This window comes from Manis pentadactyla, chromosome 4, assembly GCF_030020395.1.
Source record: "Manis pentadactyla isolate mManPen7 chromosome 4, mManPen7.hap1, whole genome shotgun sequence".
NCBI classification, from domain to species: domain Eukaryota; kingdom Metazoa; phylum Chordata; class Mammalia; order Pholidota; family Manidae; genus Manis; species Manis pentadactyla.
The window spans coordinates 168,369,653-168,392,849 of record NC_080022.1 but is presented as its reverse complement, the minus strand read 5'-3'; the positions used below and the strand labels follow the sequence as shown (position 1 = coordinate 168,392,849).

Here is a 23,197-nt window from a genome sequence, read left to right as displayed (position 1 = left end):
GCCTAACTGCAAAAGGGGGCAAAGTTAAACTTATATTCTTCCAGCTATACTACTATTCATGTTTAAATTTTGCCTTTTATGTAAATATAGTTGTTTCCATAGAAATAACTAGAGCTCAAATTCTTTTGTATATATGAGAGAATGAAAACTTATTTCAAAGTAGCAAAAGCAGATGGATTGTAAAGAACTATTAAAGGTAAATAAAACTTCTTAAAGGAATTAAATATCACATTAAAAAAAAAACATACTGTTGTAAGACTTAAACTGTTACATTATTGCCAATTCTTAAGAGTCTGCACTAATGCAGGGAGGTATTAATTAAATATACTTAAAAACTTCATTTGACTTACTAGCTTTCAACCATAATCCTTTCCCGACAAGTAGAGTAGCTAAACTGTAGGCCAAGTGATAGATTTTCATCTTCTCTGGCTTATTCAGTCTGCCCTCTGGTGGAAATGCCAATGAACAATATAATGGCTAAATGAGAGGTTATAGGGGACAAACAAGAACAGGGAAGGCATGGGACAGACACAAACTGGATAATTCAGGGGTGACTATAATAATTATAAGTGAAATTTTTACTCATTTTTCTGAAATAAATCCAACAATTTCTGGACAAAGGATAATTTAGTTTAATCTCACCATTTGGTTGATAACTTGTTGGCTCAATTATTGGGTGAATTTCTTTCAGTCACTATGCTAATTTGAACCACTTCTTTCAAGTATTTTGATTATAGCTGATTTTTTTTGCTGGGGGTGGGGAGGACCTAAGAGACGAGACAAAGAGGCCTAACTTTAATTCTAGATAAGCTTTCTCTGGTATTCCATGTGCCTACAGTCTAAAAATAATTGGATTCAGTATGACAGAGTACCAAAGTGAATTAAGAAACACATTGAAAAGAAACACATTAACAGAGTACATGAGTTCTAGTTCTGCCTCTGCCAGGAACATGGTTCTAGCAGTGGGACCATGGAAAGACTTATTTCAACTCTCTGGACTGAAGTTTCCCTATCTGTAAAGGGGTTAATTTTATTTATGTTATCTTCCTGTTTTAAAAAGCTTTACATATGAAATAGTTTATATATTTGAACCTATACCAGTGGAAATACCATATACTTTCTACACCATCCCATATGAAATGTGAATGCAAGGACCCTAAAGTTGAAGGTCAGTGTACCTCGTCAGCCCTTGTGCCTCTTCTCATTCCCCAATTCATGGGGTCTTCATGGACAGCAAAATTTCCAAGGAGTTGAAAACACTTTCAGATAAGTAAAAATTTTGCAAATAGACTGTCAATCAGAATTGATTAGAAAACTTAAACATCTTTACCTCTAATACATTCTGTGGTCATGTGAGATCAAGACAATATATTTCCTTTTTTCAGATTTTTTTCTTTATATTATGCTCACTTCCTAATCTGAGGTCCATTCAATAGTCTTTTCCAGGAACACAAATTTAAAGAAATTATTTTTGAATATTATTATTTTTTTGGAAAGAAAATATATAGTGTAATTTACTTAGAAATATCAAATTATTCTTCAGGAGATTAACAATATTTTATTAGGGTGTTCTTGACTGTATCTTTCAGGCAAGACTCTGGTATTCAGCATTCACTACACTAGAATATGTCTGTTTGTATAATCTGATGATGGTTTGTTTGGAAAGCAGATTTTTAAGTGCTAGTACTAGTTGGCCACTGTACACACAGTGGTTTAAGGTGCATCACTAGCTATGGTTGTGGTTTCTTTGGGTTAGAATACAGGAGCTTTACTTACCTACCTCCTATGAAATGGACAATCAGTATATGAAACGTGCTTTGAGATGCTTTGAGACTTAAATAAAAGAAGCCAGCCAAGAAATACATCACTTGGTGTTATGTTCTCCTGTAGACTAGGTTACAGAAAAACTGAAACCGAGGCCATTGATGTGAAAAAGAAAATGTTAAAGAGATTTTAAGAGGATCAACAGCACCTGAGCTCAGTGAGATTCATGACCGGTCTGTTTACCTGCTGCCTCCTCCTGTGGCATTGTTGGAGTTCTTCGGTGCCCCTGTGGCCCACTGTTCTTGTCACTGTTGTTTTCCTCCAGGCTGCCTGCTGGCTCCTGGGTTTTCATCAGCTGACTCAAAAGAACTGCCAACATATTCTGCATGTCAGCTGGTGTGCTTGAAATTTCAGGGGTTGTCTGTTCTGCTGAAAGCTGGACCACTAAGGCCGGAGGTGCTTCCTTTAAAGACTCCTCTGGGGCCATGGGCTCTGAGTCCTGCTGCTGGGAAGTGGCTTCTGTTAGGGCACTGATGGATTGGTTCAGGGCCTCCAGTTGTTGTTGTATCTCTGGGTTGGAGTGGATATTAAGTAGCTGTGCCATCTGAGGAATGCTCAGGTCAGTTTGGCTCTGCAGCAGGTTCAGTAACACTGCCAATTCACTTTGATTCAGCTGCTGTGTGATGTCACCAAGACCTGTGGAGAGACAGCAGAGCCAATATAAGAGGATGAGGCAGGGCAAGGACCTCTGCCCTCTTCAACAGGCAATAGTAATTTATAATATCCAATGAATGAAGTTTCATTTTTCATGTCTCATTTTTCATGCCTCAAATTGTCATAACAGTTTATTATTTATATTTTCACTTAAAAACAGATGGACTAATTAAAACATTTGTATTATGAGTAAAAGTATTTTCGTTTTATCTATATTCTTCAAGATCAGTGACTTTCAACCCTTACTGTACACCAAAATTATTATTATGAGAGATTTTAAAATTCAGATGCCTCAGGCCCTATCCTTATAGATCTGGCAATTATTCGGGGGGGTTTATGTTTAAAGCTTCCTGCCTAGATGATTCTAATGTATAGCCAGCACTGAAAACCACCAATGTAGGTAGACAGGGAAGGGAAAGTGGGCCAAAGAAAGAATATCTGTAGCTCACAAAAATTAGTGGTACCATAAAACTACTTTGTTATAATAGTTCACTATTATACAGTTTTGGATTTTGGATATATTTAGATCAAATAAGTCTATGGAAATAACTACACTTAGCAACTGTGATATAACATGATTAGACTCTAAGAAGCTCTTATCAAATCTAACATAAACAGGGCTCCAAACTGTGCTGGAGAGCCATGTATGAACTAACCTTTTAAATTTGGCTTTCTTAATTCACTAATTTATGCCACTCATCTAACTGAAATACAGTGTTCCTTATTTCAGAAAAGGAAAATAACCTATTGTAGGCCTTTTAGACCATAGGTACAAAACTTTATCTCTTTCACCCCATTAGGAGGACACCAACCTCTTTATTAATGCATCAGTGGCTAAAAACTAAGACACACACACACATTCTTGCATTTGACCTTCAAACCCTGCCAAAATGTGCTTAAGAAAAGTGCGAAGGCACTGACTGACCTACTGCATCCCCAGCCCCAGGCTCCACCTTGCCAGGTGCTGGCTGAGGTGGTGCTGGGCTGCTATTCTTCACAGGCTCAGCACTTGTCCCTGAGGTAGTTTCTTTTCGAGAGGCTTTGGATGGTGGTGGCTCTTCTACCACAACACCACTTTGTCGCTGCCGTCGCCGTTTCTTACTCCATAATTCATGGCAATCCTGCCAGTGCGGGAGGCTGGAGAAAACAAAGCAGAGGGGAAATATGTGTGGGAATGCAGTAGTGAGTAAATAGAAGAACAAGAGATTAAAATGGGAAGGCAAAGAGCAGTGGGAATTGGAAAGGATAAGGGAAACAAAACCAACCAGAAAAGTTAGTAAGTAGATAGTAGCAGTGTTAAAGGAATCATGGCATATGCTAGTCTGAGAAAATAAAAGTCCAAAAGCCCAAAATATTTCTACAGTGAGAAATGAGGATCTTGCTAATAGCAAAGTCACACCTGCTATATAAATGCCGATATTCCACTGAAATAGTTAAGTCTTATACCTGTTCTTGCTTGGCATAACAAGAATAAAAGGAGAACTTTATTGGTCAAGTTTCAGTTGGGAATAAATAGGAAGAGATGACTGGCTTATTAATATCTCCAAAAAGCCCAGGCAAGGTGGTGACTTAAATCTCGGAACTACAAAAGTATACCATGATTAAATCACTTTTGTGTAAAACTGGATTAAGTGTTACTTGGTCTGTGAAGACCAAAACACTGGTCCGTTCTTCCTTCTGCCCACTGAATTTCCATGATTGGATATTTTCATTTGTGGGGTTTATTAGCATATTTTAATATATTTATTATATTTTCAGACTTCCCCATCCTCCCATCCTCAATAATGCAAATAGTCCCAAGAGGCCAAACCTTACAATAAAGATTATCATTGTCAAACATCTCTGTGAGAATCCCCAAATTTCAGTAAAAAAATGTATGTATTTCAAGCAACATTCAATGTTCAGCAAATGAATTTGGACATTTCCTTCAGAAATGGAACAATTCAGATTTTTAGTTACTACTCAGTCTTTAAATACTGTGTATTTCTTTATGATAGGAAGTTTTTCTGTAAGAAACTTACAAAACTCTGACACTTAAACTGTAATGCTGTCAGTAATAAATTCAAAGATAAAAAGCTTTTTATCTGCCATAATGTGAGATGTGAGTATGAGGATCCTATATGATACAGAAAATTCTTAAGATTCTAATGATGAAAGAAAGACACATTCAAAGACCCTATTTCAAAATTCAGGACATATGACTTGACAGTGATACAAATTATCTAAAAATTAGGACTGCCCATGCAAGCATTCTGGATATACATGGTCACTACAGACAGGGGATTCAAGCAAATGGAATGGTTAAGAGTAAAAACTAGAGGAATACTTTCAAAGAGGTTGTACAGGGCAATACGCTGGGAATCCAGGGACAAAAGAAGATAGCCTGAATCAAGTTAAAATAAATCTCTTGAACATAAGCAAGAACAATTATTTTCTGGAGACATCTACCTGGGCAAGGGAAACAAAATAAAAATGAACAACTGGGACAACATCAAACTAAAACACTTCCGTACAGCAAAGGACACCATCGACAGAACAAAAAGGCAAACCACAGTATGGGAGAATGTATGTAAATGATTTATCCAGTAAGGGGTTAACATCCAAAATATATAAAGAATTCATATGACTCAACATAAAAAAAAACAACCTGACTAAAAAATGGGCAGAGGACCTGAACAGACATTTTTCCAAAGAAGAAATACAGATCGCCAACAGACGCGTGAACCACATCGCTAACATCAGGGAAATGCAAATGAAACCAATAGTGAGCTATCACCTCACACCAGTAAGAAAGGCCACTATACAAAAGACAAGAAATAACAAGTGTTGGCGAGGATGTGGAGAAAAGGGAACCCTTCTACACTGTTAGTTGGAATGTAAACTGGTGCAGCCGCTGTGGAAAGCAGCATGGTCATTCCTCAAAAAACTAAAAGTAGAAATACCATACAACCCAGTAATTCCACTTCTAGAATTTACCCAAAGAAAACAAAACCCCTGATTTGAAAAGATACATGCACCCCTATGTTTATTGCCATGTTACTTATAATAGCTGAGATATGGAAGAAACACAATTGTCTATCAACAGATGAACAGATAAAGAAGAAGTGGTACATACACATGGAGTATTATTCAGCCACAAAATGAGAAAGAAATCCTGCCATTTGCGACAATATGGATGGACCTAGAGGGTATTATACTAAGTGAAATATCAGGTAGAGAAAGACAAATACCATATGATTTCACTTATTTGTGGAATCTAAAAAAAACAAAAAAATGGACAAAACAGCAGTAGACTCACAGACACTAAGAAGTGACTGGTGGTTACCATGGGGAAGGGTGGAGGTGGGGAAGGGTGGGGGAGATAAAGGAGCACAAAAATCTCAATCGTAATATAAGTTGGTCACAGGGATGGTAGTGCAGCATGGAGAATACAGCCAATGGTTCTGTAACATTTTACTATGCTGACATATATTAACTGCACTAGCTGGGGTGAGTATTAAATGTGTGTAACTTTTGAACCATTGTTTTGTATGTTTGAAACCAACATAATATTGTTTGTCAATTTAAAAAAATGAGAATAAATACCTAAACCTAGTGCTTAAAAAGAAAACATGAAATAATACAAACTTATCAACCATAACACTCAAGGACACCTCTCCATTTGGGATTTGGCCATTGTAGTTCCTTTTAAAAAACTATTATTTTGAATTTCTCATCTCCTGAGGCCTAGGGGAAGGTTTAGGGTCACTACATGGCCACAAGCACTTACTCTGGAGGATCCATTTTGCTGAGCTCAACATCTTTAAGGAAGTCACTCTGTAGAGTCTGCTCAGCTGTGCAACGTTTGCTAGGATCTAGTGTCAGCATGTGGTCCAGTAAATCAAGTGCTGCTGAAGGAATGCTGTGGAAAGAAGAGAGAGAGAGAGAAAGAACAGGTTCACAATGACCCCACAGTTCTTAAACTTCTAACATTGTGTTAAAGGTTTTTGACTTTCCAGTTCCCCATAAAACTGTGGAAAGGGATTTGGAAGCTGGCTAAATAAACAAGCAAGCAGATTTGCTTACACAGGATTTAAGAAATACTATGATACAGGCAGAAAACAGGAAGCCAGCAGTTCCATTCTCTCCTTTTTGTTTTCACAAAGAGAATTACGAGAAAATTTACATATTGTTCAAAATAAAAGTTTTTAATCACCTAAAGCCTTCAGAGGAAATTCTAAAGGGCTATGATAAAATCCCTATGTTGTTCAAAAATAAAATGCTTTCGTATGGTGTGCTGCTGTAATAAATTTGGGTAACACCTTCTCCCTAGGCCAGGCAAAAGTTAAGTCCAAACACCAGCCAAACACAGAAACCAGATTTTTTGTCAACTCACAAAGAGAATTCTTCCCGTAGACGCCTTCTATATTGCTTCTTGGGTTTCATGGTATTGAAGTAGGGCAGCTTGATAACATCAGGCCACACAGCTGGACAAGGGCTACCACAGAGTCGACTGAAAACAAAGCAAAAGGCCAAAAACAAGGAAGTGGTGAGCTGAGTCAGCAGCACGCATTCTGGAGATTCCAGAAGCAGGAATTTTTACCTCCTCAAGTTTGGGGTATCTTGGCTTATTAAATTAGAGGGCATGCAAAAAGGTAAAACCTGAACTCATTGCTTTAAAGACAGAAAGACCTGGTTACTAGGTAACGAAGAGAAAATACTGGTGAAAGAGACCAAAATAATCCACACATTTGGTTTTGTTTTGCACATAGATTTTCATTACCAACTTTGTTCTGTTCAGTTAGTATTAATTTCAAATTTAGTATAATTAGTATTATACTAGTCCTACAGGTCCCCATAGGGAAAACTGGCAAGAGAGTCAAAGCCAGCAATTCTGATGGAAAATCGACTTCGTTGCATAACAAATAAAAAGTTATACACCACCTAAAAAGAGTCTATATGATTCTGTCATACTCTTCCCTTTAATCCTATTGAATAAAATAATCTAAATCCCATCCCATCTCTAGGCCTTCCCAAAATCTTCTATTACACGTTCTATTTTCTAATTAACTGTTTACATGCTGTTATCATTTACTAAATCCTGAGCTCTCTGGAGGCAGGGATCTATCTATCTTACATATTTCTGAATCCTACAAAGAAAGGAATTTGTTATAGGACAGTCTCAATAAATGTTTGATGATTAAGTATGATCTTAATCTAACTTAAGAATTGAACAGCTATCCTGCAAACAACTTTTAAATGAAGAATTAAAAAAAAAAGTAACATAAGACCTAAAAAGTAGATGGAATACAACTTTACATATATAGCCCATGACAAAATATATGGTAAACCTGGCTGAGTGAAGAGAAACTTACTTGGCCATAAAGAGCACAAAATCGTTTAGTAGAACTGAGAAGTGTTAGAAATTAGAGGATGAGATTACTTATTACACCTGGGCACACAGAGCACATTCACAGCTGTACCTGATCAGTTCTAGCTGAGCCAGTTCCAGATTGGCTTGAAAAATAGGCTTCTTTGTGAACAGCTCCCCAAGGATGCATCTGGAAAGAGTAAAATTGAGAGGTCAGGAAAGAGATCCCCTGGAGCCTATTTAAGTGTGTCTCAATAAACTTTCACAGTGTATCAGGCTGTATCCAATATATCATGTTATAAATTAGGCTGAAACTGCAATGTCTGAGTTTCATAAGAAAATATTTCTTGCAGTGAAAACAGACAGTTTAAAGAATTTAAATTTGCCAGTTTTGCCATCTATACAGGACAGTCTATAAGAAGAGAAGGAGAATCTAGAGTGCTTTTCCATCAATTTCACTATAAATTAACTAAAAAAATCCACATGTCAGCAGTTCCCATACAGAATATTAGCTTTCTTCATTCATCTGCTCTGTACAATGTGTACTATACTCTAGCCTTCTTCACATTGTATTTGTGAAGAAAAATTTACTGTGATCAGCCAGGATCAGTTTCAATAAGACTTTGAAATACATTATGTTTAAACACCTTTACCATTTTGAACAGGCCTTTCAAAACCATACTAACATATTTATTACATAGTCTACAAGTATCTCTCCACAAATTATCAGTTACTTAAGGAAAACTAATAAATATTTAGGGAGGGAATAATTTAACTAAGTGACCAAAATTAACATCATCACAAGAAGCAAACAGAGTTCATATAAATACAAGTGTATTTGTATTTCCTTGAAAAGAACACTTACATAGTGTTCCAGTCAAGAATTAATAGCCTGAAATATAGTAACTGGTGTGTATTCTTCAAAAATGTAAATGTCATGAATGACAAAGAAAGTCTCAGGAACTGTTCCAGATTAAAGAATTACAACTAAATGTAATAATACATGATACTGGATTGGATCCTCTAATGCACCATTTCTAGGACATTACTAGGGTACTGACAAAATCAGAATACGCAATGTAAGCTAAAGTATTCTATCAAATTAAGATAGTGTACCAATGTTAAATCTGTTGAATTTGATAACTGTATTGTGATTATATATAAGGAAATATCTTAGGAAACATACATTAATTAAGAGGGAAAGGAGCATGATACATACAAGTACTTTCAAATAATTCTGGGGAAAAATGTGGTGTATGTACACATAAGCACATTTTATTTTATGTACATATTGATTATGTTGTACAATATGTATGTGTATATACAGACAGACACATCTATATACAAATATGAATATAAAAGCAAATGTGGAAAGATGTTAAAAATTAGTGAATCTAAAATGAATGAATCTCAAAATAATTATGCTGCGTAAACGATGCAAGAGTAAAAAAGAGTATTGACTACACTTAAATCAAAAAGAGATTAATTTTAAAAGTAAAAAAGTATATAAATTTTATGACCTCATTTACATAAAGTTCTAGAAATGAAAATCAATCTACAGTTACCGAAAGCAGAACAGTGGTTGCCTGGGAATGGGATGGTGTGAACAAGCAAGATTACAAAGGAGTACATGGAAACTTTTGGAGGTGATCATTATTCTTGGTTGTGGTGATGGTTTCACTGGTGTATATAATATGTCAAAACTTCAACTGTATACTTTTAATATATGCAGTTTACTGTCTACCCCAAAGGGTTAAAAAATTTAATACATCTAGATAAAGGCTATACTAAAGTTCTTTGTACTATTCTAGTAACTTTTCTGTAAATTTAAAATTATTTAAAAATAAACATGAAACAAGAAAAAAATTACATGAATACTCTATACTGTTTTATATGCCTGAAATACAGCTGACGCTTGAACAATGTAGGGGTTAAGGGTGCCAACTCCCTGCATAGTCAAAAATCTGTGTATAACTTTTGACTCCCTCAAAACGTTACTATCATCCTACTGTTGACCTTGTAAGTCTTACACGATAACATGAGCAGTCGATTAACACATACTTTGTATGTTTTATGTTATTATATACTGTATTCTCACAATAAATAAGCTAAAGAAAATGTTTTTCCAACTGTTGCAAATCTCCAAAAAATTTTCCAATGTAGTTACTGAAAAAAATCCATGTATAAGTGGACCCACGCAGTTCAAACTCATGTTTGTCCAAAAGTCAACTGTATTTCATTTTTTAAAAAGTGGGGAAGAAAAAAATGGACAAAGAATCACTTATCTGGCCTGTGCTCTGAAATTAGATTTATTTACAAATACTCACAAAAGCAATGTTTATATAGTTTTACTTTGAAATTCTTTAGCTTGACTCAATTTAAGCAAAAACAAACCTTGCTTTTAAAGTTATTAGCACTTTTCTGTTAGCGCTGGTTAATCTCAAATGAAAAATTCTTACTTCTGATATTCTCTCAAACCTTACCCAGAGAAAGAAAAGTAAAATTTAATTGTTTTTAACATTAACTGCCAAATCAAATTCCAATACAGTGCTGTCATAACTGGTAAAGTAAGAGGCAGAAAGAAAACCAATCAATCCAGTTGGGTTTTCAGATTCTAGGTATATAATTTGTTGTACTAATCTTCCTAGTTTCTCCCAATTTTGAAACTGAACTGCTCCATCAATTCTCTATAAAGAACATCTCACAAAAATATCTTCAGAGAGACTACTACAGATCACCAAAGTAGTATGCTGACATCAAAAACCAAGTAAAATCTTAATTCAATGAGTCACTGTGCCTTAAACAAAGTCTAATCTTCAACAGTTTTATTTTCCAATTATATATTTGTGTTTTATTTTATTTCAGTTCCCGGTCCTTTGGTGGGTAAGACATCATTATGTAATCAACACTTTGGCACTGCACTGAGGTGGGAGGTTGCACAGATTGAAATTGTAGTACCATCAGAGTTATGAACTTTCCCTGTGCATCTTAATGGGGTGTTAACTTTAGAGCCTAGTTGTGACAATTTAAATGCTAATACTGTTAAAGCAAATAGTCCAAAACACAAACACACCCAGCTTGAGTCAGTAAAATTTAACTAAAAGTTTCGTTTGAGTTGGGTAGGCTACCACAGAAATCATGCTTTATCCATCACCTTTCTGACTTTTGAAACAAAACCCCTGTGGTGCCCCCTTTTAAAGAGTGATATTAATACAAGAGGGAAAGAATGGTAAAAAGTGATATGCTCCACTAGGAAGTATTTATGCCAGAATATAAAGTATGGAGGTCAAGGTCAAAGGTTATGCATAAACCATACAGCATAAGAAACAACTAACATTGCACAATTAAAATGTCTATGCCTAACACAAAAACTGTGGTCTCTAAATATAATTTCCCACTAAAAGGAACTAAGACTCTGTAGAGAAATGGCTGATTCTAGGTCTGGGGTATGAAATAAACAGGATGAGGTTGGAACCAGAAAACAAGGCTATCCAAGACTACTACAGTTTTGTCAAAAGGAGTGATAAACACCCGCTAGCCAAAAACTAGACAGCATGAACAGGAATAAAGATGATAATGGTTTAAAACATATCAAGTATGTGTAACTTTGTAAGTTCATAACTAAACAAAAAAAACAAACTGAAAAACCCTCTTTTTGGTCATCTTTGGAGGATGCTAGGAAGCCTCTTCATTACCTTGAAAACTGGAATGCCAAGAATTAAACCTGTATCCCTAACTTTTATCATTTGTACCTAGGTTTAGTCAAATAAGTAAATTATCTTTATTCCAGGAAGGAATGATATAATTAGAATATCACCATCACAAAACACTCCAAATATATTAATGGATGTGGATCATTAACAGCTGATAACATTTCAGAAAGAGACAATTGTATTTTTTGTAAAGTGGTGTGTCTGTGTGTACATCTGCCCTATCTGAATATTTTATCATTGTTTAGAACTCCCTGTATAGGTAATAATAAAAAGCAGACTGATTTGTTGTGGGTTGTCTTACTGTTTTTATATTCCCTACAGATGATGTACCTAGTTATTGCCTGCACTCTGGACAGAGGTTCCCACTGCTTCCTCCCACCCCAACTCTGATGTACCTACCACTGACTATATAATCTGCCCAAAGTACTCAAAACCACCTGTAAAGTATTTTAGGGTCAGTGAGCAGTTGGGAATCAAAGTTGAATTCACCTACAATTTATAAGAAATTATTTTATAAAAAATAATTATTAAAAAAAAAGAACAAAACACCATGAGGATGTAATCAGCAAAATCCAATAAATGACCCAATTTCTTCTAAGGGAATTAATTATAAGGTGCTGGGGGAAACCCAAGAGGGATGGAGGGAAAATTCATAATTAAAAGAGTTGTGATAATCAATTACAATCTATGAACCTTATTTGAATGGGTTTGGATCCCAATTCAAACTAAGTTAAAAAAAAAAAAGACAATTGGGGAAATGTTTAAGAAAAAAAGTATGTCTCTGATATTAAGAAATACTCAACATATTTTTCTGAAATCTGGCTAAAAGGTTATGCCCCTTTTTTAACTTAAAAGCTGCAAAAGCCGATGTTAAGAGAAAACGGGATACAAATTCAACCATATATGAATATACAAAGGAAAAAGCGAAGACAGTCTTACCCACAGCTCCAAACATCTATGGCTGGTGTATAACGCTCCTCTCCCAGCAGAAGTTCTGGAGGTCGGTACCACAGAGTAATGACTTTGTTTGTATAAGGGCGACTGAAATGTAAAAAATAATCATGACATAAATTTACAATGGCTTCTGATGAAAAATACTTGCACAATTAAATGCAAACAGAAATAGCTGCCAAATGAAGATGGGATTGTCAAAATAGCTTATAGCAACCTTACAGTTCAAAAATAAACTGAACAGAAGTAGATGATGAAATAACTTCTATTCCAACTTGGGTTGATTTATTTCATCTTAAGTCTGATTCAAGAAGTCAGACAGACTTTACTGCCCAAAATCTAAGCTGTAACACATTTAGAAAATTAGGGAACTCAAGACAGTTATTGTAATTTGTAGACTAGGATATCCAAGAATTAGAAGAATTCTTCCCTATTTCCCACATGTAAGTTAGATGAATGCCTTACCTCTCTTCAGAGTTATAGAGCCGAGCAAGTCCAAAATCTGCTAGTTTGATTTGCCCACTGTAAAACAAAAAACGTTTTTTTTCATAAGTAATAGTTGTGGTCTCCAAAATACACCTAAAAAGTCAAGGGCTAATTTAGGCACTAAAAGGACTACAAAAATGAATTTTAATACCAAAATAAAATAAAATAAAAATAAAAATAAATTTTAAAAAATAATAATTTTAACCTCTGCTCTCTTAGTTCTATTTTTAATGGGTACTCTCCCAGACTAAGCCTCTTTTGACTACTCCAGTTTACAAAGCCTCAGGTTTTGCTTTCATTTGTGTTTTCCTACTAATTTGTGTTTTTTACTACTGTAATTATTGGACTTGACTTCTTAATTAAATATTTTTATTTCTTGGCAAGCAACAGTGGCCAGAACCTGTAGGTTAAATATTTACTGCTGGGGCAAAAAAGAATGATCATTCTAGAGTAAGAGAGATTTAAGAGGCCCAACAACCAAATCCAATTTGTAATCCTTGACTGATTCTGCTTTGAACACACTAGATATATAAAGGACATTTTTGACATACTGAAAAAATAAAATATGGACTGTTAAAAAGTAATAATTTTGTTAGAGGATTTAGGATTTAGCAATATTTGTAATTTACTTTCAAATAACTCAAGCTAAAAAAATTTTAAAAAGCAAATATAGTAAAACATTGCATAAAAATATGCATTGATTATATTAATGTCTTCATTCTTTCTTGTAATTTGACATTTTTTCATAATAAAAAGTAAACCAGAGAAACACTATGGCTATAAAAGATTTTTTTCAAGCAGAGAACATAGGTTTGACCTGAGCAAACAATTTTTATGATGAACAAAGCCCCCTTTTATTAACATACTGCCATCACTTTCTGTATCATAAAGATATACAGCTATGACTTTAGAGGGGTTCTCAAAATGTAATATGAAAATTTAGTAAGAATCACCTGGAAAGCTTGTTGTACGTTTCCTGGATCCCATTCCCAGACATGCTGAGTCAGCAAGTCATGGCCCATAAATTCCCATTTCTGATAAGCCCACAGGTGATGCCAATGCTGCTGGTCTGAGAACCACATTTTGAGAACCACTTCATTATACGGATCATACCCACATTCCACTCTAAGTATTCTATCTTTGACAGTTATGTTAAGTAATATTTTCACAAACTGCAACACAAAATGCTGGAAAACTACTTAAAAACCATTTATTAACTTTTGGATTAATCATGTTTATCTAAATTCTTGTGTAGCCTATTTACTCACATTTACAGCTTGTATTAACACACCTCTTGGGAAATGAGAAGCCAGCTCACTCTTTTTTAAAGGACTGGGGATATCTCAGATGACTGATAGCTCAGAACACGCAGAAAGGTGAGATAGAAGAAAAGAGAGGCTATGCTAGGAGGTGCTTCTCAAAGTATGAGCGATGAGATAATATTACAACAAGGAACTACTAGCAACAAAATTTTACATTAAATCAACTCTTATCTTTCCTAGTAAAGATGATGAGCACCTTATCTACTTGCCCCATACATCATTACATTTTTAAGTTCAGTTGATCAGCAGATTCTGAGAAAAACAAAAAGGAAAGGAACTGGAACTTGACCCCCATATTAGACAAAAAGGTTCTTCAAATTTCTTGGCATCCTTACTGAGAACCTGAGATGATCTAAGACTTAAGGTACACAGTAGGACTGAAAGGTTAAAATGGCAACAAATAATTATGGAAAATTAGGTTGGACCTAAATAACAATAGCATCTAGCATTCCTAATCCATCTCCTCCCCTTCCACTCTCAGAAAATGACCTTCATTGCAAACAGAAGTCATCAGGTGGGAGCTACTTAACATCCTTTTACCTATAAACTTATTTGCATCTGTAACCTTCCCCTCTTCTTCCCCTTCAATAACAGAAAAGGTGTGTTAGTCTCTTCTCTTGTTCAAAGATAATCAGTAACTACACTTGTGGCCACTACCACCAGTGACCTTTATGCTAACTCTTCTAGAACCTTGCTCCTTTAAATTATTTTGGGTCTTTTCTGAATCCTTAACTTTGCCCTATTGATTTTGTCTTCCCTTAGGCATTTAAATATGCTCAAACCTCTGTATCCTTGAATAAAAAAATTAATAAAAATAAAAATTATAGATAACCTGCCATCACCTTCCCATTAACTTTGCTGCCCACCCACTCACCCCCCACTGTTACTATGGACCTTTTTAACTTTCAGATTCTCTTCTTTAGTAGTATAATCTGTCTGCATCATCTGACACCTTTAACCACTTCTTAAACTTGCCTATTTTGCATTCATGATATTTCCCTATTTTCTTCCTATCTCTTTGACCACTCCCTGGGGTTCCATCTTCTGATATCTTTTCTATGTTTGATAACTCCCAAATCTATTTTGTTAGTTTGGAATTCCCATCTGGCCATATGCCTATTAAATATCACTACCCTGGATAGGCAACAGACATACCCAACAGGGATTTATTCTTCACCCTACCCTTCCTGCTCTTCCTTCTGTATTTCCTATACTGACCATTGTGCCACTCATCTAGTTAGTTTCTCAAGTCAAAAATCTGTGAGTTATCTTATAAGTACTTTCATTCATCCCCCATCATTTACTCACTCACCAAAGTCTACTGAGCCACCAAATCTATCTTGTTAGTTCAAGCACTGACCTTTTCTTATGGTGTTCTTAAAAGGTCTTCCTGCCTCCAGTCTATACCCCATTAGTACCATTTAGTGACTTCTCCAAAACAGAAAATGAACTGTCTCTCTCCTTTACCTAAAACGATTTGATCTTATTGACATTTGTTTAATGAAGACATAATGAACATGGTGAAGCACAGCCCTGCTTTCCTCCCTCTCTCATTAACTGCTTTCTTTTCCTTATTCAGCTTAGGGCTCCTTACCATTCTCTTCAGGCCATCTCACTCAGAAGTCTCTGTGCAGGCAGAACTAAATGGGCAAGAGCACAGACTGGATGGATCAGACTAGACTATGAGATTCCTGCATCCTGTTTAGCAACTTATGGAGGAAGTTCAATTTAATGGAGAACCTCATCAGCTTCCTGCATATGGGAAGTCAGAGACAGGGAGGGTCCTGACCCACCAGAAAGGACACTAAGCAGGATTGAAGTTATTCTCTGGCCTGAGATATCAGAAGGGTCATGGGGGAGGAAATGGAACAGAAGAAGGTATATTAATACTGCGGTCCAGAAAGCTGCAGGCTGACCAACATTGTCATTAAGTTCTTGAAGCATTATTACTATAGATGTAGTTTAACCAGCTTTAATGAGAACTGTGGGTCACAGAGACAACAGAGCAACAACAACAACAAAATATATATATTTGCATTAATTGTTCAATTAAAAACAAAAAATTAATGCAACCAGAATCCTTCATTGGCTGTCACCTGTAAAGTTTAAGCTCCTTAGAAGATACATAAGCCCTTTTAAGTTGGTTCCTTGAAACTGTCCAGCTTCATCTCTTGCCGTTAATGTGCTTCACTTCTTGCCCTAACAATACTGGCTTGCTTACATTTTTCCAAACATAACATGTTATTTTCACATGTACTGCTGTACTCCTTTTGTCCATGCAATTTCTTTTGCCTAGAAACTTAACCCTGTTGTCACTCTTTTTGATAAATTCTTAACTCATTCTTAAAGACTGCATCTTCCCAGGTACTCCCAAATTCAAGGGAAAAAAAGCTTAATAAATGTGCTGAATTGAGCAATTTATTTTTTATCTTCCCTACTAAATTCTGAGCTCTCCAGTGACCAAGAATCCCATGTGGGACTTTTAATGCTAAAACCAGGACAGTCTCAAACACCCCTGGATGGTTGGTCACTCCAATCCAAAAGACAGGAAATACATCATAATCATTCCATATTCCTACCTAGGTAATATTTGTTAAACATAATTGAATAGAAATGTTAAGAACAATGGGTAAATCAGACATAAGATGGCTATGAACAGCTCAATTACCTAAAGAACCAAAACAAACACTGGCCTGATTTCAGTGGTACCAGACTACCATACTTGCTTTTTAGTCCTCAATAGGTAGGGATACTACGAAAGACTGGTGTGCATAATTCATCTTGTTATCACCAACACAGTTTAGATAAATTGCCAGATAGGAAGAAAGCAGACCATAAAAACTTCTGAATAATTAACACCATTCATCATCAAATTCCTGTCCGTCTACACTATTAAAATCTGAGAGTAAGTCTGGGTAGAAAGGTCAATTACCAACTACACCTATGTTTATTCTGAAATTTGATAACTGAGAAAGTCTCAAGAGCAGCTGAAAGAGCAGGCATATTTCTCCCAACTAAGCAAGGGAAAATTTCACCAAGAGCTCAATGTGTATTTCAAGTTGCCTAGAACAACATTATTTACTAACTCAGGCAAAAAGTTCTCTGAATAGTCCAATAGGATGTGTGTTTCCCTAAAATTTTGGCAATTAAAAAACCCTTTACAACTCTACCTCTCTTGTCAATTCCTTACTGAACCTGGACACTCTACTGATCAGAGTAACCCTATTATAAGTTGTTACTAAGGTATAAACATCAGATGTATGTAAATATTAAATACCAAATTTACTGAGACTAGATATAACCCCAATTAACTAGCTGAAACTAAGCAGGTCAGAAGAGAGGAAGAAAATGATTAACCTCATTTGGTTAGTATGTTACCTGTTGTTCAGCAAAATGTTGGAACACTTAATATCCCGATGCAGGAAATTCTTTTTGTGACAGTAATCCAATCCTTCCATTAACTGTTTCATGAATGACTTGATATGGTCCTCGGAAAAGTGCACCAAACCAGATTCTAGCAGTCCCATTAAGTCATGGTCCATATACTCAAATACAAGGTAAAAGGCACCTACACAAAATGAAAGTAAAAAGAGATGGATGCTGAAATGACAATGCCTCATATTTTAATATAATTTTGGAGTTGACCAGAAGGCTCTCTGGAACAACTGCTTAATTTTATAGATGAAGACACTGAAACTCAGAGTAGCTGAGTAACTTGCCTTTTCTAATAATAACAGAATTACTATTTGAATTAATCTTCTGACTCCTAGTCCAATGCTCTTTGGACTGCTTTCTTCTTGAAGGGGGAAAATTGCCCCCAGTCAGGTTGTATTGCTAGTCCTTATGCTCTAAGTCAATTATTAAATTACAGACCTTGGCCAAATCCAGTCTGCTTTTTGTTGTTATAAATCAAGTTTTATGTGTAATACACAACCATGCCCATTTGTTATTATTGCCTATTAACTACTTTTGTGTAAGTCTTTACCTTAACTAATGGGACTCATATAATATGCGAGCGGCAGTATGGTATATTTAGTATGAATTAGTAAAACTTACAGTATTTAAGAATTGAGATGGGAATCATCTAATTCAATGCCTTAAATTTAGAAGTAGATAAAAGTATACCTAAGTGAATTGTAAAAATTTTGAGATCCACACTATCTTTCCACTTTGACAAAGGCAAATAACATTAAGAAACACCATACCTAATAAAAATAATTATCTATCCAGTCTAAAATTCTGTCTCCTAGTAGCATAAAGGAAGGGATTCTTAACCTATGGGGCAGGCTTCAAGGATTTGTTGAACTCTGAAATAGTACACAACATAGTATGAAAAGTGGATCCAAGAGGTCCACAATTCCAAAAATGTTAAGAACCACCATATTAAAGGAGTATCTTAGCGAGATTTAGCTAAGAGCTCATGCAAATTAGTAAGAAAAAACACCAACACTGCAGAAGGGGCCAAAGGACACAAAAGGACAACTCAAAAAAAGAAAAAAAAAAAAAAAAGGAAATAAAACCGATAAGCATGGAAAAAAAACCTCAGAATACAGGGAACGTAATTTGAAATAATATCATACTTCTATCAAGATGACAATTTAAAGAAAGATATATTCAATGTTAGGAAGGATAAAGTGGGTTGGACACTCACTGGTGAAATATAAATTATTACTATTTTTCTTAATAGTAATATAAATAACACTAAATATAAAAATCCCTTTGACCAAATAGTTCTACTTCTAAGAAACTAAATTAAGAAATAAATTAAAATGCAAAAATTTACATAAAAAGATGCTCAATGAAGTGCTATTATAATATTTTTTTAAACTGGCAATTAATTGTTCAACAGGGAGTGGTGAGGAAAATGTGGATTCATCTATCCTTACAAAGTCATTTAAACATGTTAATGATAAAGGAAATTACTTATGACAAATTATAAAACACTAAATATACTTTGATCTCAGTTACATTAAAATAAACATATTTATACAATACAAAATACTAAAAAATTGCCAAGAATGCTAATAATAGTGGTTTTCTATGGATGATGGTATACTGTGATACAGTGAGAGAAAAGCAACTGCCATTTTCTTTTTCTCACTCTTCTATATTTTCAATGTTTCCACAATTGGTGTGCATCACATCCATTTATTTATTTGTTTGCTTGTTTATTATTTTTTTAAAAAAAGATTTTGAACAGTACACAGTAAATTAAATACAGAATTAGATGAGAAATGTAAGCCCCTCTCCAGAAGCAACCAATTACATTTTCTTGAGCATCCTTACAGAAACTAGCGGTTGTATTATTTTTATAATCATAAAAAGTTAAGACACACCCAGGAACAGTTCTAGTATTTAACTTTATTCAATCTGACTTTTATAAATTTATCTAAATAATGTTACAGTACATAAGCAGAATTTCCTTTTATGCTTTAAAACTATTTCTACCAAATCAAAAGGTACTATTCCCCTAGTACTAATCTTTGAGGCTCTGTAAATCACTCCAGCTTAATTTTATCCATTATCCTCCTAAGTTTATGTACTCCAGTCATATTCTCTCTTAACTTTCCAGACTATATTTGCAGATACCATCTCTTCCTTGTTTTTGTCATCTCAACCTTCAGATTTGCTTTAATAAAAGTAGGCTGGATGTCATATAGACACTACTTCAAACATAAGTATGCAAACAATGAATAATTTTATCCCTCAGAGATAAAAGTTATCAATCTGGGAAAACAAACCACTATGCGACCTGAAGAATGTTTTAGAAATACCTGCTTTGAATTCTGTCAGTGCGAAACTGTAAAAATATGGATGCATATAAATAACCAAAATGGACAATGTGAGAAAGAGTAATTGATAAATCTGGGTTTTAATTTTCCACTTTGTTATTATAATTTGTTAAAAAATAAAAAAACTTCAAAATGTTGCCTGGAAGGGGATCTTACATTGTTTATATGCTGGCCTTATTAGGTGTTACACTAGACTCTAATTTTAAAGATTAACAATGATTTCTAAAAGTTTAAGAGTACAGTGATGAAGAACGGACATTTTATAAAATAAGCACTGTCTGGCACAAGAGAAATCTGCTAACCCCTTAATTATGGTATAGATTCAAGAAAGAAGATGGACTTTAGTACAACCTGTTAAAAAATTCAAGCAGTCAAACAAGCTAAGAAAGGAAAGTAAGATGTACCAATCTACCCTGTAGGAATATGGTTCTTTGCTAGTACCTTTGTCCTTCTTGAAATCCAGTGCATCTTGTTTATCTGTGACAATCTCCTTCATATTAACAACACTTCGGTGGATTAGCTGACGAAGGATTTTGATCTCACGAATGGCTGTGATTGGGAAGCCCTCTTTCTCATTATCTAATCTCACCTTCTTCAGGGCCACAAGCTCTCCTGTCACAACAAATTCAAACTGTTATATTATCGATTAGCATTTTTTGGGCCACCATCCTGAACAAGCCAAGATATGCCCTTGCTCTGAAAAAAGAGACTTAATGCCTACTTTTTATGCTATATACCAGATACTTTTACATCTTAAAAAAAATTCCTATGTTCCCTGTCTTATCTTTGATTTTTTTTAAGACTTGAAATTTTAATTCAGTATTCAGTTAGGCCTAAAATTCTGTATCATTAAAATATACCAATAACTCAACTACTTCATTTTATCTTCAAACAGACAGCAACCTGAAGTTTATTTTTCCCCCTCTTAAATTCCCAGAAAGCTAATTATAAAACATTTACTTTGGACAACAAAAAAGAGAAAGGTTTTTAAATAGTAATAATTAAACTATTCTCTTGGAAAATTTTAGTCTAATTAATACTAATTTTGGAAACCAAGTTTAGAACTCAAAATTTACTTTTGCTAAATCCACCTAAGATGTTAGTATTGCTAAATTTTTAACCTTCTGACACCTAGAATTTTGTGGCAATATTTACCTGTGTCTTTGTCCTTAGCTTTATATACTTGGCCATAGGTTCCCTCTCCAATAATTCCAATAATGTCAAACTTGTCCACACAGCGTTTTCCCCAGTCACTTTCTGTTTGTCTTCTTTCTCCATAACGAGGACAACAAATTCTTAAAAAGGCAGAAAAAAAAAGTTATTAAGTAATAACAGATTTGCTGCTTATTTTCTGACATCTTTTGAATATGAACTATAGAATGGGAAAAGAATCACTATATCATAGGGTTACTATGAAAATAAAATATAAAATTTTGGCAATAATAGATGCTCAACAAATGTTAACTTTTTACTACTAAGAGAAGATCAAACCCAGATTCTACTATATTTATGGCATGGTAATTTATGTGGTTTAGGAAAAAGAAAATCCCACATCTATTAATTTTTCATTAATGTATACATGGTTGACATAGCCTGAATAAAAGGGCTTTTTCTTCTTTGAAGTCTTACATATTAAATTTAAATGATACAATGGCATCAACGTTTGTGGTATATTTGAATTTAGGCAATCATTATTTTTCTAAAAAACACAGCTAGGACACAGGTGAATGGGTCTCCCAAAAAGGCTATTATCTATTAAAACAAAATAAAAGATATACATTAGGCCTAATCTCCTATGATCCTATTGGTGTGAGTAGAATAAAGCGTGAGATTTAGGCCCACAGGGAAGGAAAAAAGCTGTAATTAATGATAGGTCCTTCTAAAAACTCACTTTGGTCTCTTCTTATATGGTTGCTGAGGTGGTGTGATTGCCTTTGGTTCTGGAGAGTCTGGGGGAGATGGATCCCCACCAGGAAGCTCTGGAGGGAGGGGGAGGTCTGTGAGTAGGTGACGTGGCCTTTGTTCCTTCTCTTTCTTTACAGGTTTTGAAGGTAGACTTTCTTTTGGACTAAACAATGAAAAGGAAGAAGAAAAAGATCGCAATTATTTAAAGAATTGTGCAAGTAAAATTTTTCAAAAGTTATAATGTATGGTTATTAAAAGATTACAAAGATTGACTTTTAAGGGAAAAAATCCTGTAATACAACATAAGGAAATTAAGTTCATTACAGTTAAAGATACTTGGATTTTGCAAAATCTGTAGTATACTAAAGAAACAATAAAAAATTGGGGATATTACTTGTAGGTCCTTTAACTTCTTTCCTAAGATTCTATTTGGATTTTTATTGAAATAAAATATAGGAAGTAAATCATCTTAAATTAGCTAAGTCCACTGCAGTTCACGGAGTCACCAAACCTACTCCATATTTTAACCAGCAAAGATTTAAATTTAAATAATGATGAAAGCTCAGCAATGTAATGCTATTATGTTACTAAAGTGTAGAGAGAACTTGGAATTAGGAAAGAGTATTTTAGAGTGTTTTATAAGAAAGACAGATAAGCTAGAAATCAAAATTAGTGAATATACTGACTTAGAAGCAAAAAGTAACCATATCTGACCAGCCAAAATGAATAAATAACCCTCAAACTAAAAATCTAAGGAAAAAGAGTCCAAGCACCTATTTTAGAATCATTAAAGCAGCTAGCAGCAGAAGGCCTCTTATGATAATCAACAAAGTAGTTAGTGGTAGGGAGGGGGATGGATTTTCTGGAATAGATTAATAAAGTCAGTTTACAGATTCCACTTTTTTAACCATCTGTATTTATTTATGAATAAAGGAAGGACTCTGCCGTGCATGTTCTTAGAATAGATAGTGCAGCATACTGATTCATGCCTGCAAATAAAAACATGCTTGATAGTGTTTTCTATTCCATCACAGTATCAGAAGGTTGAAAAGGATCTGAGAATCCTCACCACAGAATCATAAAGAATAGATCCCTTGCAATGTACCTTTTTAAAGCATACTGCTGCCCTTTGTGTGTGCAAAAACATAATCTCAAAAGATACTTCCTTCATTTTCATCATTTTAACCTCTTATAAATCAG

General features: G+C 34.7%; 1 protein-coding gene across 10 annotated transcripts in view; it reads right to left on the bottom strand.

Moving 5' to 3' along the window:
• Positions 1–23,197, bottom strand: part of CDK12 (cyclin dependent kinase 12) — a 58,646-nt gene that overhangs the window by 24,282 nt on the left and 11,167 nt on the right. For all 10 annotated transcript variants that reach the window (XM_036930567.2, XM_036930572.2, XM_036930571.2 and 7 more), the window contains exons 3-13: positions 21,984–22,160; positions 21,248–21,387; positions 20,534–20,704; positions 17,679–17,868; positions 12,958–13,014; positions 12,481–12,582; positions 7,941–8,018; positions 6,854–6,970; positions 6,248–6,379; positions 3,404–3,615; positions 2,008–2,460 (exon numbers count right to left, since the gene is read on the bottom strand). In XM_036930567.2, coding sequence (XP_036786462.2) covers positions 2,008–2,460; positions 3,404–3,615; positions 6,248–6,379; positions 6,854–6,970; positions 7,941–8,018; positions 12,481–12,582; positions 12,958–13,014; positions 17,679–17,868; positions 20,534–20,704; positions 21,248–21,387; positions 21,984–22,160 — 1,829 coding nt within the window. The remainder of the gene's footprint in view (positions 1–2,007; positions 2,461–3,403; positions 3,616–6,247; positions 6,380–6,853; positions 6,971–7,940; positions 8,019–12,480; positions 12,583–12,957; positions 13,015–17,678; positions 17,869–20,533; positions 20,705–21,247; positions 21,388–21,983; positions 22,161–23,197) is intronic.